At 43.7% G+C, this 20,769-nt stretch overlaps 2 protein-coding genes across 14 annotated transcripts in view; one reads left to right on the forward strand and one right to left on the reverse strand.

Moving 5' to 3' along the window:
- ARHGEF1 (Rho guanine nucleotide exchange factor 1) overlaps positions 1–7,113 on the reverse strand; it is a 67,473-nt gene extending 60,360 nt beyond the window's left edge. For 3 of the 9 annotated variants that reach the window (XM_077259964.1, XM_077259965.1, XM_077259962.1), the window contains exon 1: positions 6,796–6,933. Coding sequence is in view for 4 of the 9 variants with exons in the window: in XM_077259958.1 (XP_077116073.1) it covers positions 5,921–5,940; positions 6,231–6,337; positions 6,796–6,912 (244 nt within the window). In the remaining 5 variants the exon portion in view is untranslated. Of the gene's footprint in view, positions 1–5,920; positions 5,976–6,230; positions 6,338–6,795 lie in introns of those variants that run through there. The other 6 variants (XM_077259958.1, XM_077259960.1, XM_077259961.1 and 3 more) reach the window with 6 other exon arrangements.
- The window catches only part of CD79A (CD79a molecule), a 73,859-nt gene continuing 53,588 nt past the window's right edge, over positions 499–20,769 (forward strand). Inside the window, exon 1 of one of the 5 annotated variants that reach the window (XM_077259970.1) lies at positions 499–671. In XM_077259970.1, the coding sequence (XP_077116085.1) occupies positions 584–671 (88 nt within the window). In that variant the 5' untranslated portion in view covers positions 499–583. Of the gene's footprint in view, positions 672–7,005; positions 8,266–20,769 lie in introns of those variants that run through there. The other 4 variants (XM_077259967.1, XM_077259973.1, XM_077259971.1 and 1 more) reach the window with 4 other exon arrangements.

A 20,769-nucleotide genomic window follows, 5' to 3' on the forward strand; every position in this document is an offset into this window, starting at 1 on the left:
TAAGGGTTTTTTTAGTTTGTTTTTTTTTGCTTTCCTGTTGACTTCTAATGTAAAATATGGAGCATTTTCCAGGCGGAAAAAGCCTGAAAAATATACACGGCACTTATTTTAACCACCTGGTACTTTTGGAAACCTAAAGGGTCTAAAAACGAAAAAGGTAGAAAGCTGGAAGTATGAACGGCAAGTTGTTTTTATATAGAAATGTATAGGAAGAGTCTTTCCGGTGTTTTCTGAAGGCTTTTCCGGAGCTGACCTACTAAAAAAAATGCATGAAAAAAACTGCAGTGTGAACATACCCAAAAACCTTCTTAAATAAAGAGTTTTTTTCATGCTGAAAAATTCATTTTTGAACTCCTTAAAAGGTTTTGTTTGTCCATACTGAACACATAGGCACCATGAATGGGGTATAAATAACAAATTCATGTTTACGGCCTTGCCATCACCCACGTGGACCCCGTCCAAAGGGTCTGCACCAGCACCAGACACCATGATGCCACAGTCTTTCTGTCATAGAACGGAATGGCGGGTCATCACAAAAACATCCGATGATGCGCTGTTCTAGTCACCTGACCGTTCCCAGCCAATGACAGGACTCGGGCCTTATAATAGAAGAATGGTGACGTCATGCGGGTGCAGACCCTCTAAGCGGCCAGCACTGGATCAAGAGCAATGTAATATTAGGGAATTACTATTTTATTCATTGGCTAATAAGTGACGGAGGCTCCATAGATCAAAACGGTATTGTAGTAATAGAGTGTTAGTTACCCATAGCAACCAATCACAGAGCAGCTTTCATTCCACCACAGCTGTTTTAAAATTGAAAGCTGAGCTCTGATTGGTTGCTATAGGCAACAAAGGCCTTTCAAATCTCAGATAAATGAGGCCTATATTTTATATGTGAAAGAGCCTAAAAGGAGACTCACGATTACAGACGGCCGCTGCCTCAGAGGCTAACGAGTCATTATTAACCAGACTGCAGAGCAAACTTAAACATACAGTGAGGCCTAGCGAGGGAGTAATGTGCGGCCAGAAAAATTACCAGGAAGCCAAGACCTGTAACAATATCAGGAGGTGGTCAAGGCCAAACAACTGCTTTACTCTGCAGAGAGCCATTGTCTTACTGCACATGGTAAAACACGAGCACCGCTGCCAACACCAGCACGTCACATTTCATTATTAAAGGGGTATCTCAACCAGACACGAGTATGGCAGATTAAGGAAGGGAGAGTGCCCCCCCCCCCCCCCCCCCGACATAGGAAAATGAGGATATGTGGATGACAGGGTCTAATTAGCTCTAAATGGGCAGGTCTCGTGGGGCGTTCCTGGTGTACGGCGGGTCTTGTGGGGTGTTCCTGGTGTACGGCAGGTCTTGTGGGGTGTTCCTGGTGTACAGCGGGTCTTGTGGGGTGTTCCTGGTGTACAGCGGGTCTTGTGGGGTAGTCTCAGTATACCGGAGGGTATTGTGGGGTTGGTCCTGCATATGGTGGCATATACTTATCTGTGAAACTGACAGCAGCTGGATGCAACATGGGAAGAAGACAAGTTGGCAGAGGCCGTTTGATGAAGCAATATCCTGGTGGATAAGTTGGGTCCTGATATCATGTAGATGTGACAACTACCTAACATTGTACAGACCAAGCACCTCCTTAATGGCACTGAGGTTCCCTACTTACAGTGCCTCTGTCAGGAGATAATGTCGGTGAGGAACATGACAATGAGATGAAGGTGATGATTTGTCTCCACAGTTCCAGATCTGAATTCAATCGACCATCTGTCTGTTGTCCTAGAAGACCAAGTCTGATCTACGAAGGTCGCATATACAAGGATCTGCTGCTAACGTCTTGGTGCAAGATGCTACAGGATGCTTCAGAGGTCAACAGCTCAGAGCTGATTTGGTGGCAGGATGAGGAACCCACACAATATGGCAGGTGGACGCTGCTCGCTGTATATTTCATGCTCTCCTTCCTCACATCTCGTTTTTGCTAAAAGTGAATCCATATGGATGAAAACCCAGTTCCGATTTTCTCAGTTGCCAAACCTGAGAGTTTGTTACAGTGTATCAGTGCAGGTAAAATGTATCAGCCTTGAGTTCCCATAGCTCACAAAAGGAGTGTGCAGACTAGACCAGGCCTTACATGTTGGAGAATTGCAAATGACTACGAGTCAGGTTCGGGGAACAATTTAATAAAAAAAGAAAAGTAGGCAAGAAAGAGCCAAAATATCAATCTTAAGGTGATGGGGGATGTGTAAGAAGATTGAAGAAGTCCCAGGAGTCCAATGCTTTAAGAGAGGACCCCTATTAAAGGAAATCACGTTGGATGTCCTTTACGGCGTATATACACCCTACTAATTACTTCTGTAAGCCCCACAGAAGTCTATGCAACCATTACTACACTGTTGGTAAGTTTCATAGTGCAGTTTTCATGCCTCATACATCTTGAAATGCAAATATTGCAACTCCCCATGAGTGAAGCAATCACAAAAGGGCCTTTATTCTACTACCAAAAAGGACCACATTTACCAAGAACCCCTTCACGTGCAAAGCTCCTCTTCAAGGACAGGACGCTCCTTCAACATTAAGCTTTGTAGATGGAAAATATGACAATTTTGAATTGGTACAAAGAGGAAAGAAAGAAGCTACAAAGGAGTCTACGGAAAGTGAAAGCGGCAGCCCACCGACACCCCCGGAGAGGAGGATGCCAGGACCGTAGTGGTCTCTAACCAGCAGCTCTGTAGCCCTTAGGAAACAACTACTCTCAGCATGTACCCAACAGCCTGCAGCTATCAAATGCAAAATATCCTACAGCCAAGAGATGGACACTTGTCAATTTTGGTGCTTATAGGCGCAGGACCCCCCACCGATCCAGAGAACTGTCGGAAAGGAACAGTACTTGACCACTGCTCCATTCCTTCTTTTGGACAAATCCAAGTTCAATACTTAGACTTTCCCGGCAGTCCTGTAGAGAATGAATGGAGCGGTGATGCGCACGCATGCCATTGTTCCATTCCAAAGGGTCGTTTTAGAGCTCCGATCCGACCACTAAGGCCAAACATTATGTGGATAGGCGACAAGTTTGCACGATGGTAAAAACTCTTTAAAATTCAATTTCGGGTGGTTTTGTTGCAGAAAATTCTGCAATGGCCCCATTCATTAAGATACAACCATATTCAGTCACAGAAGTTTCTGCTGGGCGGGAATTCATCTGAAATTTCCGCAGCACCCCAATTTATTCTTGGATTTCACACTATGGGTAAAATGTGCAGCCTTAAAGATGCGTTTTCCTCTTCCTTCTGGTTCCAGTAGAAGATGTGCTCATAAAGACTGACAGTCGGGACTAGTGCCATGTTTGCGCCACTGGTCTGAACTGGGACCTCTTCCGTCCCGCTAGCACCGAGATGAATGTCAGAATGAGGAATCCAGAAAAAGTCACAGCGGTACCTGCAGGGTCTAAAGAATAGAAACGGCAACTGTTGCACTGCCCTTGCCGGGGTAACCGGCCACTTTGAGAATGCAGAGGTGGCCGATAACCTAGGCAATAAGTTGTAAACTGCAGAAGTAAAAACCTCTCTGTTATGGAGAATGGAGACAATTTTTGATAAAGGTGGAAATTGCAAAGTTGATTTTTTTTTAACCAATTAAAAACTTGATTAACCGCAGCATTTTCACAGGGGTAATTTCCACTGCAGATTGTACGGCAAAAATCCTGCTGCCACCCACAAGGGTTAAAATAAAAATAAGCCTCCAATGGATTTAGTTGAATGGAATAACACACTATTGGACACTTTTTTTTGGCCTCCGTCAGGCCAATGGAGTGACTTCTGTGCTGTGAATACAGCGGATCTTCAAGTCAAAAATGTATTGAAGGGTGAATACTTTTTTTCTCAGGGTCATGTCCACCGCGGAGGCGAGCTCTCATCCAAAGAGATGTCGCACAGCCCCTTTAATTGGGTTATCGCCTGCTGTAACTTTTTTCCTAAAGATGAAACTCATCGAGAGAATCCAGCAAAAAGTGCTAGGGGGCAAGCAGCATGTGGAAAGCTTTCTGCCTTATTTTCTGGACAGAATCAATAAACTAGTCTAATTCTTCAATAATTGGCAAATTCAATTAAAGTGGCCAAAACAAAATAAAAAAATAGCACTTGCAAATGTATCAATGGTGGATGGAACCATTCGGACCGTCATATCATTTCATAAAAATACGTGTCCAGCTCACTAGAAAAAAAAAAAATCTCGGAGGTCTCTATGGAGGGTTTATGAGACCTACAGGGTAAAAAAAAATAACTTCGTCATGACTAATGATCCATATGGAATCCAAAGAAGTTTTAATAATGTCAACAGCTGTTATCTATGGAGAAGAACGTGTTCCCCGCTGGTGTATGATGGGGTTAATACTAGATTCCCCAACTGTTGTGTAAACCAGCTGGGTCAGCTCTATTCTCCAGAGGGACTATAGAGCTTTGTGACTCGCCAAAAAGCGGAAGAAAGCGGGGGTCAATGGGGTCCAGAGAGTAGTGTAATTGCTGAGAGTGAAAATAGGGTAACAAAAAATGTATGGGTTTATTACAAGTTCCATGCCAATCATCAGGAAAGGAACGTGGGAGTGGGGAGATCGTCTCAGACAGACGTCCAAAATCCCACAATTTATGCTATATCACTGAGGGGTTTAGGTTCTGAGACCTCAATTGCTAAACAAAGGAGCAAAATGACGCTCTCCTCCATGACAGACTCTACAGAAAGACTATGAAGTCCGTCTTCACTCTTGAATGAGACAGTTGCTCTTCTGAGTGCTTCTGCTCCATCGCTGAAGAGATCAATGGGGGTCTCAGCATCCGGACACCAACTGACCAAAATTTTTGACATGCCATAAGTTTTTTAAAGTGGTTATGCATTTAGCTATCAGATGAACACAAGCCAACCCATAGCACCCCACAAACATGCACTCATCTCAGCCAATAGTACAAAAAAAGGAGAATGAGAAGAACCCTGGTCAGTATTTTATGGAGACCAGGTTTTGGAAACGTTGCGTTTGCATCACACTGCAATAATGATGTTGTGACAGGCCATCTAATCAAAATGAGATGCTGCTCAATGAACTACTGACATGTCTCCTGGACAACAGGGTCCTGGGAATCGATTCGCTCTTCTCCAGTGACAAGCAGCTGGAGGAACCGATGGCAGCAATTTGGGACCTGACAGGTTGAAAGCCGTCATGGCCTGTCAGAAGGTCACCACGGGCATTAGATTATTGACAAATTCCACTAGAAGTAATGGAATCTGCCGACTTTGAATGAGTTTGTCAACAAATCTCATGCAGTAATAGACTTGGCACAAGTTTTAAAAGTGGAAGAAACTCTACAGTGTACCACTAGGGCTAACACTAAAGACACTATCACTATGGCTAAACCTAAAAAAGAAGTCGAGAAGGGTAGCGAGAGATAATGTGAGACATCATCAGAAGATGACATGACAATGTGGCATGGAAGGGAACAGAACCAAAGATGGAATATGGCAAGTACTAGAAACAACAGTTACCAGACAATGGGAAGGTACAACTGGTAATAATGGCAAATTGGTGAGAAAACAAGTCGTAAAGTGAAAAGTAGATAAGAGATTGGAATGATCATATGGTCTTGCACTTACGATGACGCCAAAATCCTCAATTTGCCACGGCAGGACACCTCTTCAAGGAGGCAACAAAAATTCAGTGATGGAACAAGTTTTAAAAGTGGAAGAAACTCTACAGTGAACCACCAGGGATACTACTAAACCAGCTAGCACTATACAAGTCGAGCAGGGTGGTGATAAATAACTTGAGAAATTGTCAGAAGATGACATGACAATGTGGCATGTAAGGGAACAGAAACGAAGATGGAATAAGGATCAAATTGGGCCAGGTCAAGTACTAGAAACAACACTTACCAGATAATGGGAAGGTACACCTGGTAATAATGGCAAATTGGTGAGAAAACAAGTCCTATAGGAAAACGTAAAGTGAGAAGTAGATAAGAGATTGGAATGATCATATAGTATTGCACTTATGATGACGCCAAAATCCTCAATTTGCCACGGCAGGACATCTCTTCAAGGAGGCAACACAAATTCAATGATGGAACAACCGTTTACAGTGGCCATAGTACACGTGTCTAATTGCAGACCCCCAGATCACCCCCATGGCATCTCCATAAAACATCTCCAAAAATCCCAATATCTCAGTAGATACATTGTTTACCTTGCACTGTTGTGATAGTTACAAGTGTCACAACGCCGCCATAAAGTTACATTGCTATGGCCGACCATAGATAAGACATTCCAGCGTGTGTGGGTAGGTGGTGGGTTCTAAAGAGTAAAGTATATATAGAGAATATAAATATAGTATATAAAGAAGAGTCTGATAACGTCATGAAGGTAGGCGGCATAGGAAATAAACGATGACACACCAATGTACATTAGAGGAAGTGATCGTGCGAGAGGAGGCGTAGCGACAGGCACATTGAAAAGTGCCAAAATGTCACTAGATGACCAGTAAATTAATGCCCAATGCCACCAGACAACTGAATATAGGACACAATGGTGCAGTGTTCCAAATGATCAACCACGGGTCTGCAGCAAAAGCTTCCAGTCCATCCCAGTAAAGCCAGTTCACCTGCAACCACACAAATCCCAGTTCTATCACCCCCATTAGGACAGTTTCGGCCCCCTCCCCAGACAATAAGTGCTGTAAAAAAACAACAAAAAGGTGAGCAGCGCAGACTGGGACGAGTATGGGGCTACAAAAGGCTTTTCTGCCAACTTACCACTTCCTGGGCACAGGGCTCCCTGTAGCTCACCCTGACCCTTGGCACATGGGGGGGACCTGGTTTAGGGGTGTCAGACTGGGTGAGAAAGTCCCTGCACAGAGCTCCAGTTGTCATCAAAGCAGACTGCACAGAGCAGCAGAGAGGGGAGGGGAGGCAGGAAGGAGGACAGGGGGAGGGGAGCTACTGGGAAAGAGACCAGGGGAGGGCAGAGACACTGGGAGGGGCTGCATGTACAGAGTGACTGGGGTTGGGGGTGAGAAGCTGCTAGACTCATGCCGGGCTGCTGTAATGCTGGGGATTGCTCTCACTGGCTGCACAGAGAATAAACAAGGAAACAAAATATTTACAGTTAGCACTTCTGGAGAGATACATTGTATCAAGGGGTTTCCTGCATTGTATGGATGCATGGGAGTAAGAAATGTGGGCACTGCACAAGACAGGGGCATACATGGGGTCATAGGAAGGCAGCTGCTACTTAGTTGCTGCCAAAAGTTTTTCAAAACTTTTTTTTGCTACATGTAATACAATGATTGCATTGTACAGCAGAAGGAAGGCAGACAAGACAACCAAGCAGCCGTGTTCGGGTATGTTCACACTACTGAAACCGTTTCCGAAAACGCAGATGTGTATTTTTTTATCACCTTATTACATTTTTGGCCTTTTTTTTTTTTTACATCCATAAAGCAGTGAATAAAACGCTAGCTTTTTCTTATTTTTAAGCAAAATTTCTCAAAGACAAGCTCACGCGTCTTTCGAGCATTTTTGTTTTTTGCCTTCCCATTGATTTCTATTGTGAACTAGTAGAAAAAAAAACTGTTAAAGTATTTTACATGAGTTGGGTGAAAAATACACAAGTGGTGACGTGTTTCTTTTATACTTTTCTTGCTTACAAATACTGATGTAAAATACTGAACGTGTGAACGTGGCCATGAACGCTTGACGTCTTTTGAAAGCCTGAATATAAGAACAGCGTTTTTTTTTTTTTCTATAGAAATAAATAGGAATAACTTTTGGAATGTTTTATAAGTGCATTTTTCAGAGCACACATGCTCAAAACAATAGGAAGAAAATAGTGTGAACATACCCTTACTTTTGTTGAGTATTTTAGATACAAAGTTGCAGCACAAATTAGATACAAAGTTGCAGAACAAACTGAAAAACAGAAGAAGAAAAGGATTAAAGGGGATATCAGGGACTTTGTAGAAAAAAATAGTACCTAAGCACTAACAGGCAGGTAAATGCTACCTACCCACCTGCCTGTTGTGACGTCACCGTTCTTCACCACTCCTGCCAGCGATTCAGCTGCCTCTGCTGACATCAATCCAACAGAGCGGCGGCTTCTTTTCCGCTCTGCTCTGTCAACAGGGCAGGATTGTCGACGTCATTCTGGTTGAGAGCCGGCTCCCCGCTGCCTATCTGGTCATGTCATGACCATGAGGGGTGCGTATTCTACCCAAGAAAACCACGGTACGTGAATTACATTGCAAGATTGATTAGTGGTTGTAGCGTAAGATACCGGCGCCGTTTCCTTGTGCGCGCACCCAGTTTTATTCACAATTCTTTTCCATTTTTTTCACTTTTTAATATAATGAGTCTCCATTCGAAGCCATCGAGACGCCCTCATTGCAGATTTATGGACTTTTCTAAAGCTACTGTCGTTTGGAGACAGAGAAATCCGCTATCCCTCCTGCCCCGGTATTTCTATATTACCCCTGTGCCCAAGTGAAAAAATGCAAAATATTACAAGTTTAGAAATTAAAATTAATGTAAATTTTGCAAATCTGTACAAATATTGAGAAGCAATATATGATCAACCCAACAGGCAATCCCTCCATGTGTTGCACCTGTCGGACAGCCACAAGACATGCAGCCGCGGGGACTTGATCATACTTTTCGAGTGCGTTGCAGACACTCGGTTAGCACCCGAGCATGCTCAGATAACACCTTATCCCAGCACGTTCACTCATGACTAGCAGGCACCAAACAGCATAAGTGCAGACATGTTAACAAGACGACATCATTACTCTAGGTGTCCAATTCAGACCCTAAATGGACTACAGGCTCAGGTAAGTGGACCCTTACTAAGATAATTTAAAGGGGTTGTCCAGGCTTGGGGCTCAAGTGTGTAGTCAATCAATGTGCCTGCAGACTCTTGAATCTTCCCAGCATGCACAATGCGCACTGTCAGGATTTGCCAGGAACGGGAGGGCGCGTGACCACAATTATTCAATTTGCATATATTCGGTCTCATGCCAACTAGACAAATGAATTGAGCGAGGCTGGCTACGTCTGGTCTGAATGTGGCCGGAAGTGTTCAATCGTATGACAGCGGACTCCCAGCGCCGGTGACAGTCCGCATAGAGTTCTCCTTTAAGGCAGAGGCCCTTCTAATCATTGTCCCGGGGTAACCTCTGCCATATGATGAACTCTCAGTAACCTGAGCTCCTCTCCCGGATCTTATTGGCCCATAGCTCTGGCACGTTGCAGGCAGATGCTGCGCTCCGCACTGAATGCTGCTATTATGTCATTTGGTATGACGACAACATCACTGTACGACCGCACACGTATCAGATACATAGTGCCCAGGGCTCTCCGGGCGACGCTGCTACATGGCAAAATGTTTACAGATTTTTCAGGAATTAAAAGATTTTTGGAAATAAAGTCACAAATGCTCAGGATTTGTCTCGCCCCTAATCAATGCACCTGAGATGATGGGTCCTCCAGGGTGACGCCACCTCCTCCATGGCCTAAGGCCGGGCGTGCATGTGCTCTATGGTGGTTTCACCACTGGGGCGTCCACCAATGGCAAGAACAAGGTTCCTCCCTACCACATGTAAATGGAGCACTATTGCATATGCTTGGCCATTGCTGCTTCATTCACTTCTATGGGATCACATGAGCATGCTCTACCACTGCTTCATTCACTTCTATGGGATCACATGAGCATGCTTTACCACTGCTTCATTCCCTTCTATGGGAGAACATGAGCATGCTTTACCACTGCTTCATTCACTTCTATGGGAACACTTGAGCATGCTCTACCACTGCTTCATTCACTTCTATGGGAAGCCATGAGCATTCTCTACCACTGCTTCATTCACTTCTATGGGAGAACATGAGCATGTTCTACCACTGCTTCATTCACTTCTATGGGAGATCATGAGCATGCTCTACCACTGCTTCATTCACTTCTATGGGAAGCCATGAGCATGCTCTACCACTGCTTCATTCACTTCTATGGGATCACATGAGCATGCTTTACCACTGCTTCATTCACTTCTATGGGAACACATGAGCATGCTCTACCACTACTTCATTCACTTCTATGGGATCACATGAGCATGCTTTACCACTGCTTCATTCACTTTTATGGGATCACATGAGCATGCTTTACCACTGCTTCATTCACTTATATGGGAAGCCATGAGCATGCTCTACCACTGCTTCATTCACTTCTATGGGATCACATGAGCATGCTTTACCACTGCTTCATTCACTTCTATGGGAACACATGAGCATGCTCTACCACTGCTTCACTCACTTCTATGGGATCACATGAGCATACTTTACCACTGCTTCATTCACTTCTATGGGATCACATGAGCATGCTTTACCACTGCTTCATTCACTTCTATGGGAACACATGAGCATGCTTTACCACTTCTTCAGTCACTTCTATAGGAGTGGTTGTAAAGCATGCACATCAACGCTCCATTCACATGAGTGACATGGGACCTCTGTTCTCAGGATCTTTAGAGGTCCCACCAATCATGCATTAATATCTGAGTGGTGGTGCGATACGCGACATCCCCACCACCGCCAATCAGGTGTTACTGGCGCCTGCAGCCTGAAGTTCTTGGAGGGTCAATAGGAAGTGGATCTGCAATACCCAGCCTATCAATCTATTATCTATCTATCTATCTATCTATCTATCTATCTATCTATCTATCTATCTATCTATCTATCTATCTATTGTATATTATCTATTTATCTATTTATCTATTATTTATTTATTTATCTATTATCTATCTATCTATTATCTATCTTTCTATTATCTATCTATTACACAGGTCAACAAAAAAAAAATTTTTTTTTGTTGTCCAAAATATTTTAATGAATTTGGGGTATTTTTGGGGTGCTGATTCTGAATATGTCATCAGTTTTGCCAGATTGGCTCAAGTTTTTGACATTTTTGGTATCTTATTTATAGCACTTGTTGGTAAATGCGACGCATCATCTCATTAATTTCTTTGGATTAGTACTTGAACTGAGCAGTTCTCAATATAGTTTTGTGTTAATTAGTGTTCTAAAAGTTTGTTCATAGCTTGATTTTTGCACTAACTTTATGTTGTTGTCTGTTTTCCAGTGAAAAGCATGAACTCATCAAGAAGAAGTTGTCTTAACGATCCAGACTCATTCTGTTACATTTGTGGTGAATACACACTGCCAAAACATAGAAGAAACATAACAGACTTCGTAAAAAAAGTGTATTTTGCCTATTTTGGGGTTATGCTTGGGGACCAAGACAAGTTTTGGGCACCACACATAGTGTGCAAAGCATGTATCGAATTATTACGAAAATGGAGCAAAGGACAAAGAAAAAGCTTCAAATTTGGTGTTCCAATGGTGTGGAGAGAGCCAAAAAATCATCATGATGACTGTTATTTCTGTGCAGTGCAAGGATTCAATAAGCATAAGAAACGAAAATGGGAGTAACATGGAATCTGCAAGAAGGCCTGTCCCTCATTGTGAAGATGTGCCTGTACCTGTGTTTACCATAAATAACAGTCATCATGATGATTTTTTGGCTCTCTCCACACCATTGGAACACCAAATTTGAAGCTTTTTCTTTGTCCTTTGCTCCATTTTCGTAATAATTCGATACATGCTTTGCACACTATGCGTGGTGCCCAAAACTTGTCTTGGTCCCCAAGCATAACCCCAAAATAGGCAAAATACACTTTTTTTTACGAAGTCTGTTATGTTTCTTCTATGTTTTGGCAGTGTGTATTCACCACAAATGTAACAGAATGAGTCTGGATCGTTAAGACAACTTCTTGATGAGTTCATGCTTTTCACTGGAAAACAGACAACAACATAAAGTTAGTGCAAAAATCAAGCTATGAACAAACTTTTAGAACACTAATTAACACAAAACTATATTGAGAACTGCTCAGTTCAAGTACTAATCCAAAGAAATTAATGAGATGATGCGTCGCATTTACCAACAAGTGCTATAAATAAGATACCAAAAATCTCAAAAACTTGAGCCAATCTGGCAAAACTGATGACATATTCAGAATCAGCACCCCAAAAATACCCTAAATTCGATGAAATATCTTTGGCACCAAAAATGCTGTTGACCAGTGTTATCTTTCTATTGATCTATTATCTGTCTATTATCTATCTGTTATCTATCTATTATCTATCTATTATCGATCTATTATCGATCTATTATATGTCTATTATCTATCTATCTATTTATCTATCTATTATCTATCTATCTATTTATCTATTATCTATCTATCTATTATCTGTCTATCTATTATCTATCTATTATCTATCTTTCTATCTATTATCTATCTATCTATCATCTATCTATTGTCTATCTATTATCTATCTGTATCTATCTATATATTATCTATCTATTATCTATTATCTTTCATCTATCTATTATCTATCTATCTATTATCTATCTATTATCTGTCTATTTATTATCTATCTATTATCTATCTATCATCTATCTATTATCTATCTATCTGTCTATTATCTATCTATTTTCTTTCATCTATCTATTATCTATCTATCTATCTATCTATTATCTGTCTATCTATTATCTATCTATCTATTATCTATCTATCTATTATCTATCTATCTATTATCTGTCTGTCTATCTGTCTATCTATCACAATACCATTATGCGGCTGCCAACTTTACCAATTTTGGATTCCATACATTTTTGGCCATGCTCCACCCAGAACCACTAAAACCACAATCGTTATCGATAAAGTCCTCCCCCGGCTTCTGGCAATTGAGGCCCAGTAAATATTGGGGTGACACGGGCCTATGGGATGGCTGCAGCGGCTGCACCAAATGACCCCACGTCACTCATTTTCTGCGCGGTGCAGCACAGTAATTAGGAACTATATAAACATTTTTCATTGAGGAATTGCACTTTAAGCAGTTTTCTTAGAACATTTTGCTATATCAATTCCTTTGGCATGCAGTCACACAGGCTGCCATCAATGCTGCTTGTCTAGGAAGTGAGTGCTCCCTCCCCAGTTTACCCCCTCTTGCCCAGTAATCTCTCCCAGAATGCACTGGCACAGTCCTCGTATCCTTTGGTTTATTTGCGCAGCTCTTGCAGAATAATATTTGCTCAAAGTCAGGGACTAATTGTGACATTTTACTTCTAGATGCCTCACTATATAACGTTGCTTATATTTACAAATGGGGAATTGCACTATAAGCAATTGTCCAATTGTCCAATTCTCCTTTTTTAGAATAAATGATTTGCTTGTACTAGACAGACACTTCAGGTTGTCAGGAAATCCTGACATTTGTGACTTTGTAACAGCTAATGAGCCCCAGGATGGGAAAAAACCTGCATTAGGGAATTGCTTTTTAAGCAATTGTCTTATAGGGATTGTTAACCAAATCACTGCCAGGAGCAATTCCCTGCAGATTTCCCCCCTCTTTGCAACTCAATGACCTTTAGTCTGTCAATAGAAAGGGGTTAAAGGGTAACTAAACGTACAAATAAGTTTCATATGTTCTCGCCCTATAGATTCTGAGACCCCCACCGATCGCTCAGATCTAGGGGCAGTATCGCTCCCCTTATCCTCAACTGTGCCCAGTAGGAAGCCCAGACCCATATATGAAAAGAAGCTGAGAAATTCCTCCCCCTTGGTTTGGGAAATCTATGGGGGGTCTCAGGATTTGGTCCCCCACCAACAAACACTCCTTTGTGCCAAACATTAAAAGTATAATACCGTAAGTTTAAATGGGTTGTCCAGAATAAGAAAAAAAGGGCTTTTTCTTTTTTTTCCTTCCAGAAACAGCGCCACCCCTAACAAAAGGTTCTGTCTGGTATTGCAGCTCAACTCCATTCACTTCTACGGGGCTAAGCTGCAATTCCATTTCTTTATATATATGGATGTGGATTCATAGTCACATCGTTTTCTTCTAGATGGCGTTTTTTGGCTTTTGCAGTGTATGTAGAGCCCTCTGCAGAAGCAGCAGGCGCTATACGTGGGGTCCGGGCCCACGCTGTATACAGCGTCTTAAGATGTTTACTTTCTCCGTACTGTGTCTGAAAGATACGAGCACATTTTATATGTTTAGGAGCCTCCAAAGGACATAACATAGGGATGTGAGGAGGAGGAAGAGGAGGACTAGTGATGGCTCCTAATCCCAAGCACGAGGCAGAAAACCAACTGCAGAACGCTAATTCAATGAGACAGACCCAAATCCCAGAGAGGGTGATGGCAGAGGTATCACTGATCCCATCGGCTCAATGAGCACTGAGCACTAAACATTTAAATTCCTACTTATCCTTTAATTCAGACCCGAAATGAGACATTTTCTTCATGTTTCCCAGAGATCAGATGTAATTTTTAGAAAAATCAGGCGTCAAGGGTTACCTTTCCTTGAAGCGCCCTCAAAGGAGAAATGAAGTATTACACTCTGCCTGTGTACAATGACTGATAACACCTCTATATACAGTGGATAACACAGGATCCACCATTCACAATAGGTGATGTCACAGCTCACCTCCTCCTCCTGTACAATGGCTGATCACACCTCTATATACAGTAGATAACACAGGATCCATAATTCACAATAGGGGATGTCACAGCTCACCTCCTCCTGTACAATGACTGATAACACCTTTATATACAGTACATAACATAGGATCCACCATTCACAATAGGTGATGTTACAGCTCACCTCCTCCTCCTGTTCAATGACTGATAACACCTCTATATACAGTAGATAACACAGGATCCACCACTCACAATAGATGATGTCACAGCTCACCTTCTCCTCCTGTACAATGACTGATAACACCTCTATATACAGTAGATAACACAGGATCCACCACTCACAATAGGTGATGTCACAGCTCACCTCCTCCTCCTGTACAATGACTGATAACACCTCTATATACAGTGGATAACACAGGATCCACCATTCACAATAGGTGATGTCACAGCTCACCTCCTCCTGTACAATGACTGATAACACCTCTATATACAGTAGATAACACATGATCCACCATTCACAATAGGTGATATCAAAGCTCACCTCCTCCTGTATGATGACTGATAACACCTCTATATACAGCAGATAACACAGGATCCACCATTCACAATAGGTGATGTCACAGCTCACCTCCTGCTCCTGTACAATGAATGATAACACCTCTATATACAGTAGATAACACATGATCCACCATTCACAATAGGTGATATCACAGCTCACCTCCTCTTCCTGTACAATGACTGATAACACCTCTATATACAGCAGATAACAGGGTCCTCCATTCACAATAGGTGATGTCACAGCTCACCTCCTCCTCCTGTACAATGACTGATAACACCTCTATATACAGCAGATAACAGGATCCACCATTCACAATAGGTGATGTCACAGCTCACCTCCTCCTCCTGTACAATGACTGATTACACCTCTGTATAAGGTAGATAACACAGGATCCACCATTCACAATAGGTGATGTCACAGCTCACCTCCTCCTCCTATACAATGACTGATAACACCTCTATATACAGTAGACAGCACAGGATCCACCATTCACAATAGATGATGTCACAGCTCACCTCCTCCTATACAATGACAGATAACACCTCTATATACAGTAGATAACACAGGATCAACCATTCACAATAGGTGATGTCACATCTCACCTCCTCCTCCTGTACAATGACTGATTACACCTCTGTATACGGTAGATAACACAGGATCCACCATTCACAATAGGTGATGTCACAGCTCACCTCCTCCTCCTATACAATGACTGATAACACCTCTATATACAGTAGATAGCACAGGATCCACCATTCACAATAGATGTCACAGCTCACCTCCTCCTATACAATGACAGATAACACCTCTATATACAGTAGATAACACAGGATCCACCATCCACAATAGGTGATATCACAGCTCACCTCCTCCTCCTGTACAATGACTGATAACACCTCTATATACCGTAGCTTCATCACAATTACCTTTTTACACGCTCACTAGATGCTTTGATGTGAAAGATATTGCTGTTCATTGTTGCTAATGTTCATGTGTTGTTTCCTGAAACTACAGGACTTTAGAATCTAAAAAAAGCCCCTGTGGCCGATGTGAGAATTGCAAGATTTCTAATTTTTAATAGAAAAATATTAAGATCAGAGAGTCCTCAGTGGTTGATACCTCTTAATGGCTAACTGAACAGATAGTAACAAGTTGCAGCTTTCGAGACTACTCAGGTCCCATCATCATGCAGAGATTAACACAAATTCTGAAGAGTCTCATATTTATACATAAGAGGGCACAGGAATAATGCAATAGATTAGACAGGCGACGTGAAGCAGAGCTATCAGTTTGGGAAGGGGAGAAACAGTTGTGGCTGAAATATTTACATGGCCTTGGAGACCGACAACCGCAGCTAGACAGCAGAACATGTGCAGCTCTTTATTGTTGATCTTGTAAGCACTGTTTAAAGGGAACCTGTCACCCCGTTTTTTCTGTATGAGATAAAAATACTGTTAAATAGGGCCTGAGCTGTGCGTTACAATAGTGTATTTTGTGGATCCCGATTCCCCACCTATGCTGCCGAAATACGTTACCAAAGTAGCCGTTTTCGCCTGTCAATCAGGCTGGTCTGGTCAGATGGGCGTGGTGTCTTCCCCCAGATCTTGCTTATTTTTCCGTTGGTGGCGTAGTGGTTTGCGCATGCCCAAGGTCCCGAATCCACTGCACAGGGGAGGGAAAAGAGCGCGATCTGCGCTATTCCCCTGGTGATCGGTGGGGGCGGCCATCTTCCTGTGGCCGCGCGTGTGCAGATGGAGCGCTCTGCTGCCCGGGGCTTCAGGAAAATGGCCGCGGGATGCCGCGCGTGCGCAGATGGAGATCGCGGCGGCCATTTTCCTGAAGAAGAGTTCGCATCTCGGCTTCAGGAAAATGGCCGCCGCGATCTCCATCTGCGCACGCGCGGCATTCCGCGGCCATTTTCCTGAAGCCCCGGGCAGCAGAGCGCTCCATCTGCGCACGCGCAGCCACAGGAAGATGGCCGCCCCCACCGATCACCAGGGGAATAGCGCAGATCGCGCTCTTTTCCCTCCCCTGTGCAGTGGATTCTGGACTTGGGCATGCGCAAACCACTACGCCACCAACGGAAAAATAAGCAAGATCTGGGGGAAGACACCACGCCCATCTGACCAGACCAGCGTGACTGACAGGCGAAAACGGCTACTTTGGTAACGTATTTCGGCAGCATAGGTGGGGAATCGGGGTCCACAAAATACACTATTGTAATGCACAGCTCAGGCCCTATTTAACAGTATTTTTATCTCATACGGAAAAAACGGGGTGACAGGTTCCCTTTAAAAGCTTTTCCAGGATAGTTGGACAGCGTTGTTACCTCCTAGTTTTGGACAGCATCAGGGTAATCCATAGAGGCTTGACATCAGCAGTGGTCGGTTTCCAAGGCAACAAGTTGTAAACAAAAGCAAAGTGTTGATATCTCAAAAACGGCTGAAAATTGTAATAAGCCGTAAATTGCAAAAGTGCTTGTTTTTACAAGATCTATCCGACAACACTCGTTTTTGAAGATGGAAAAGACATCTTGAATATAAAAACAACTAACAAAATTCAATAAGATCCTAAATAAAGCAACATTTTAAATGAAGATCGAAGGTCAGAAGTTCTTATTCTGCCAGCTAGGCACCGGAGCAGTCACAAGGCAGCCATGGCTTTCGTTACGCCCTTGGCTTCTGCTCAGGTTTCCAATAAATGTCCAAAATTTATGTTTCAGAAATCCTGCCAACACAGCACAAAATCACAAAGAAAACACTGGGAGAACAGGGAGGGATTGACTCCAGGCTAATGATTTTTTGGACAGTCACCCTTTCTTGGCACAGACTTCCTGCTGACCCTGCTTGTCCGTCAGTCATCTCATTACTGCGCCAGCCATGGGCGTACACCATAGAAGACCGCCGATCCAGAGGTCATATATACATTGTGCTGCATTATGTGCCCCCAAAGAACCTGGAAAGACCCCAAAAGAATCAAAGATTCCCAAGAGGATTTGCTAACTTCATGCTTGGCAACTTTCTGGCAAACTTGCTCAAGAGGGTAAAGTGTAAACTCCCAAGAGATTTCCGGAGGCAATTTACCAAACCCTTCCACCAGAAGCCTGGGAGGTCTCACCAATTTTGGGAGTATACCCTACCTTCCGAAAAGTTGTTCAGTATGTATTACATAAGTCTTCGACCGGTAAAATTTCTCCTTAAGGAGAGCGTCAAGTTGGCATAGGATGACTTATAGACTATGCTCCCTGGGAAAAGGTATAGCCTTTCCATGGAGGAGGAGAACAACTATTGAAGGTAACATCTCGAAGTGACCACACATGACCAAACCATGGTCTTGTCCAAAAGGAAAATAGCTCCATTTGCAGGCAACTGTTTCAGGGTTGTCACCCATCATCAGGGCAAAGTAGAAGACTCGTCAGCTGAGTGAACGTGCCTTCGATGAAGGTCTGGTCAGTAAAGTTTCTAACTGAGGAGAACGTCAACTAGAGACTTTGCTTTCTTCCTATGTGAAGAAGCTTTGTGCACAACTTTTTTTTTTTCCAGGGAGCATTGCCAGGCTTATAAACCTCCTTACACCTAACAAAGAGAGTCTCTAGACCTCCATCATAGCCTTACCAGCATCTTACTTTGCACTGATGAGGGGAAAGAACCCTGAAACAGCTGTCTACAAATAGAGGTCTTTTTCTTTCGAAGAAAGTCTTGGCTTGTAGTGATGGACAGTCCAGCTCTTTTTGGAGAAGCAGCTTTAAAGGCAATCCTAGTAAATATGTGTTCACAAGCTGGTAATATCTCTTCCATCCCGATGCCGCTGAAACCCTGCATCAATAGCCGGACTGTGAAATTTTACCCCCAAGGTGCTTACCCCTTTCACTTCAAGATTCAATTAAAGGTATGTTCATATCCTCTACCTCCCAGCTTCCTACTACTGATGATTGACAATTCGGACCATTGGTGTGGTTGATCCACTGGTCTGAACTATGTGCCCTCCAGAGTTGCTTGCAGAGGTAACATTACCTCTGCAGCACCAGAGAAGCTCAGGGACAATGCTGCTGGCTGGGATTCAAGGACCAGTACCGCTGCAGAGTAGCGCTTACAAGCAAAATAGCAAAGAGGTTGTAAGCGCTGTGCTCCTTTCCTAGGAGACCGGCCACCACTGATAGACTGCAGAAGTGGACAGTGACATATTTAATGAGTGGTACACAATAGAATTAAAAATCCCTGTGTTCTTGAGACCAGAGAAGATTTTTAATAAGAGGTAAATTGCCGAGTTATTGGGAGCAGCACATGGGAATCTGCATGTTAGCTCCACAGTGCGTTCGCTCCGCGCACACTTAGGTAAGAGAACGCGGCCTGATTTCTGGTGTCGCCTCTGTTGTTGCTAGCTTTAGTCATAGGCTCCGCTGATAAAAGGGGCTATTTCTGGATCCTCCTGGGACCCCCACAGCCTGAAAACAGAAAAGGGAAGTGAAGGCTGTAACAGAGCACAGTGAGAGGGGAAGACACACGGGGACGGGCAGAAATGGGAGCGCTGGGGGGGAGGAAAGGCGCGGAGTGAGGGCCGAGTGACATGGACTCCGGGGTTTCTCCTGTGGAAAAGTTTCGTCTCAGTTTGGAGTAAAGTGAAATGGGATAAAAAAGGGAAAAATGCCAGAAGCTGAGAGAGCAGGCGAGCGAGCACTGATTACAGGGGCAGACCGCCCAAGACAGATACTGCAAATATGTCTCCCCCCAGGATTACAGGGCAGGGGGACGGCCCAGAACAATTTCACATGACTATTTATAGCCGGCACCAAAATGAAAAACTTCACTCATTACACAAAGGAATCACAGAAATGTTCACACATAATGGAGCGGGACGGGAGGGCAGAGGCTCACGACACCCTACACCCTGCACCTTACACCCTACACTGTGCACCCCACATCCTGCACCTTACACCCTACACCGTGCACCCTACACCCTGCACCCTACACCCTGCACCCTACACTGTGAACCTTACACTCTACACCATGAACCCTGCACCCTACACCATCAACCCTACACCCTGTACCCTACACCCTGCTCCATACACTCTGCACCTTACACCATCAACCCTACACCCTGTACCGTACACCCTGCTCCTTACACCATCAACCCTACACCCTGTACCCTACACCCTGCTCCATACACCATGCACCCTACACCATGAACCCTACACCCTGCACCCTACACCATGAACACTGCACCATGCACCCTACACCATCAACCCTACACCCTACACTGTGCACCATACATCCTGCACCCTACACCCTACCACTACAGCCTGCACCCAGCACCCTACACTGTGCACCTTACATCCTGTACACTACACACTGCTCACTACACACTACACCCTAAACCCTGCACGCAGTATGACACCCACTTAGACCCCACAAGCTGTACAATGCAATCTTAAAGCTCCAATACAGGACAACGTCTCCTCGATGCCCCCACACCATACGATGCCCCCTTGTGCACAGTCCTCCTTGTCCCCTATGATGCCACCACACATTATAATGCCCCTTAGTGTCCTGCATACAATACCATGCACAATTTGACTATTCAAACATCCGATGGTGCACAGGCTACCCTAGTCACTTGACCACTGCCGCCAATCACAGGCAGCAGCGG

This window comes from Ranitomeya variabilis, chromosome 4, assembly GCF_051348905.1.
Source record: "Ranitomeya variabilis isolate aRanVar5 chromosome 4, aRanVar5.hap1, whole genome shotgun sequence".
NCBI lineage: Eukaryota > Metazoa > Chordata > Amphibia > Anura > Dendrobatidae > Ranitomeya > Ranitomeya variabilis.